We start from the raw sequence: 3,483 nt of genomic DNA, 5'->3' as shown, positions 1-3,483 counted from the left end.
GACAGAAGATTCACACCTATGGAGAGAGAGAAATTCTTGATTTTTGTATCAATTTGCTCTTCTGATGAAGATCATCAGAGCAGTGATGAGGACAGTCAGGCAAAGAGCCAGCTCATTCCAGCACCAAAGCAGTTCCAAGGGTGGAGTCTGACAGCTCTCCCTCTGCACAGAACACTTTAAAATTGCCATGTTTGTTTCTTGGCCATCAACAGATCTTTCCAGCCTGGATACCAACATATCTGCTGACCAACCTGATACCTGTTAATGGTGGGCATGAAGTGAACTAGAATGGGATCCATCTAAGATCTTTACTTCATATAAGACTAGAAGAATGACTTTCAAGGTGTCAAGATAATAATTGAAAACGTAGTTTCAACCAGGACCTGGTTTTGTCCAGAAATGTAAGCTAAACCTTCCCTGGTGCAAGAAATTAATTGAATTTCTCTCTTATCCAGAAAAGGAAGCTCTGAACTTGCTCCTATATGGGGCAAGATTTTTAACAAGACAGCCTGTAATAGTGGTTTCTTGATAAATTTTTTGTGCTGAATGCTGAAGGAGAACTGAGAAAGTTCCAGCTTCATTACAGAAATCAGATCATAACAAATACAAAGGCAACACTTTAGGGGAATAAACATTTGGTGCTCTATTTGCAAGGACCTGACTTTGCTGAGGTTTGGGAGCATTTTGCAGGAAACTGGAATTACTGTTTCATTAAATTAAAGGCCAAGGGGGCTTCTTTTTTAATCCAGTCCCGTGTTTTTCACAATCCAAATTTAAAAATTCTAAAATATTTGTAATTTTTAAATAGATATAATTCCAATAGGCTGTATTATTTTCTAGGACTGCTTTGTTGAAGGGCTGTATCTATCACAGCAAGAAATTCTTTTATCTGGATAGCACCAAGTGAAATTTTCAATGGTGTCATGATGAAAAAGACCAGACACCAAATTGTGACTTCTGAACCAGGCACCACAGAGAAATAGATCTATGAAATAGGGGAGAAAGTGCTGGGCTGATGCTAAACAGTGTGTGCAGTGGTCTGGTATGGTCACAAGGGCTGGAATGACAAAATAGGCTGAATTTCTCACTGACAGCCATTCATTTTACAGATACAAAAGCCACAGCAAACTTTCACAAAGCAGAAATCTGTACATTTTCCTGGAAATGTGTGGAGCTTCTCCCACGAGTAGGGACACCTATTTCATGGTTACTTCCCAAGGGACTGAGTGAAGGAATCTTCACTCTAATGTCTGTGTACATTATCATCAGATCAGTGGTAAGTTATATTTGACTCCTAATCAATACTATTTCTTTTGTTTGCTTTAATATAGGTATCTTGATACAGTTTTATATAATGCTATAATTTGCTAGTAGTTATTTTAATTTTATACTGTGTAGTAAGTAATTCTGATGAAAGTCTTTTGTCTGTTACCTCCTGTTCATTTGTCTTAATAAACAATTCCTTTTTATATAAATACATCTGATTTGCCATCAACAGAACTTGCAGGACAGAGTGATTCCTTAAATTTAAACTGCTGACAAAATCTGAGGCTAAGGAAGGATTTGCCTTCATTTCAACCCCTTTCTGTGAAGGTGTTTAAATACACAAGGGAGTTCTTTCTTCCCCTCAGTGGCAGAGCTTCTTTAGTAAATTTTTTGAAGCTCCCACTCTCCCCACGACAGCTGGGGGTCTGAACTCCACATGAGCAGGTCAGGACATTGCTGTGGTGTAATGACAACCATCTTACCTGGCTCAATGGTCTGTGGTGGCCACTGGGTGCTGTCATTGGTGCATCTCATATCAAGGGGGGTCCAGAAGGTTTTGCCATTCACTTCCTTGCACGTCCTGCTGCCAAAGGTGGGGGGTCTCTTATCATAACCTGTCTGGCATTTGAAATGTAAGACTTGTCCCACGTAATGCTGTTGGGGCAGCCTTATGGAGGCATGTGGAATGGTCTTGGGAGGACCACAGAAATCTGTGGGAGCACAAGGCAGCACATGGTTAAAGCAGACAGATTTTGCATGCCGCTTCTGTTCTTGAAAATCTTGTGTTCTTAGAAAATATAGACAGGCAGGATATAGCAAGCCTTTCTAATTTTTGGTTAGGATGTAAAAGACTCATTTGCTTATACTGTATCACCTTATTCAGCCAAGATATTACAGAAATCGTTTCTTTCCCTGTGTCTGCAAAATAATTAAATACCATTCACCATTTTTACACTACTTCCATAGAAATCACCAGGAGAAGTATAGAATGATCTCTTATTTACCTTTTTGTTTGGACTCTGAAAGGTCTTCTTGCTTCTGGGGTGCAGAGCTCATTGGTTCTAACTCTGGCTTCTGTGTAAGTTCTAACTCCATCATGGGAGCCACTGATGACAAGTTTTTCTTACCTGTGGTGAAGTTACATTTGTTGAGTTACAGCAGGACAAATATCAGAACAAAGTGCCAGAGCACCCAAACTTCTAGAGGTAGGATAAAACTGTTTCAAGTTCTAACTTAGAAAAATAAGCACAAAAGATCTTTTGTTAATGCCCAGATTTGTTTTATACCAAGTTACACATGGAGGAGAAACACCTCTATGTATAGAAAAAAACCCCAACACTCACTCACCCAAGCATTTAAATGGTTTGTATATCCAAACAGCACCCTGCTGTTCAATCTTACACTGAATTCCTGGGTATGCACTAGCTTCTCTGTCATAGCCAGGGTCACACGTATAGTACAGTTTGGTCTCTGGTGGATACATGTCAGCAGTAACATCAGCAAATTCAGTCGGTGGAAGAAGTGGGCATACACCTGCAAATAGAAAGCCTGAGAATCAGGACAGCCTGGCATTTTACTTTATGGCTCAAGGACTGCCCTGTTCTCAATACCAGACATGTCCAGCAGATGGACAACATGAAACATTTTCTTAATGAAGAACGATTATTACCAACATTTTCTTAATGAAGCTGTTAAAAATTGTTTTGGAAAGCAGCTACCACCACCAGAGTGTGCAGACCTCAGTCTACGGAGTGAGGCACAATAGGCAAAAGTAAGCAATTAAAAGTTGCAATTGTCTATAAGCAAACATTGGGAATGGGCATAGACTTTCAGTTCTGTCTGAGGACACCAAAGAGCAGATTACTGTGAAATAAGTTTGCAAACCTAAATATAACTTGTCCCAAAACAAGGACGTGAAATGTTGTGTCATCAGCAAATCATATCTAAATATACTTCTCAATCAGTTGGAATGAATTAAGTTAGATCATTTCAGTGCACTTGAAAAGCCTGCTTAAGCTGAGCTGGGGACCCAGAGGTTGATAAAGGCACTACTTAATGATTATTTAAGGTCCAAAGGCTGAGAAATTAAAGAATCAAATAGTCTGGTTGCACCAGACCTGGCACTCTGGATCTTTGGGTGCATGATCCGTGGTCCTTTATGCTTATGCACAACAGCAACAGCTATCAGGACTGAAATTTCTTAGTCATCATATTCTC

At 39.7% G+C, this 3,483-nt stretch overlaps 1 protein-coding gene across 1 annotated transcript in view; it reads right to left on the bottom strand.

The window, feature by feature from the left end:
- The window catches only part of LOC115948860 (interleukin-2 receptor subunit alpha-like), a 12,749-nt gene that overhangs the window by 950 nt on the left and 8,316 nt on the right, over window positions 1–3,483 (bottom strand). Inside the window, exons 2-5 of the mRNA XM_031064248.1 lie at window positions 2,614–2,799; window positions 2,271–2,393; window positions 1,749–1,976; window positions 1–16 (exon numbers count right to left, since the gene is read on the bottom strand). The exon at window positions 1–16 is cut by the window's left edge and continues 38 nt beyond it. Coding sequence (XP_030920108.1) covers window positions 1–16; window positions 1,749–1,976; window positions 2,271–2,393; window positions 2,614–2,799 — 553 coding nt within the window. The remainder of the gene's footprint in view (window positions 17–1,748; window positions 1,977–2,270; window positions 2,394–2,613; window positions 2,800–3,483) is intronic.

Source organism: Geospiza fortis, unplaced genomic scaffold, assembly GCF_000277835.1.
Source record: "Geospiza fortis unplaced genomic scaffold, GeoFor_1.0 scaffold215, whole genome shotgun sequence".
NCBI classification, from domain to species: domain Eukaryota; kingdom Metazoa; phylum Chordata; class Aves; order Passeriformes; family Thraupidae; genus Geospiza; species Geospiza fortis.
The sequence above is the reverse complement of the archived record's forward strand: the minus strand, read 5'-3'. Positions and strand labels throughout refer to the sequence as shown.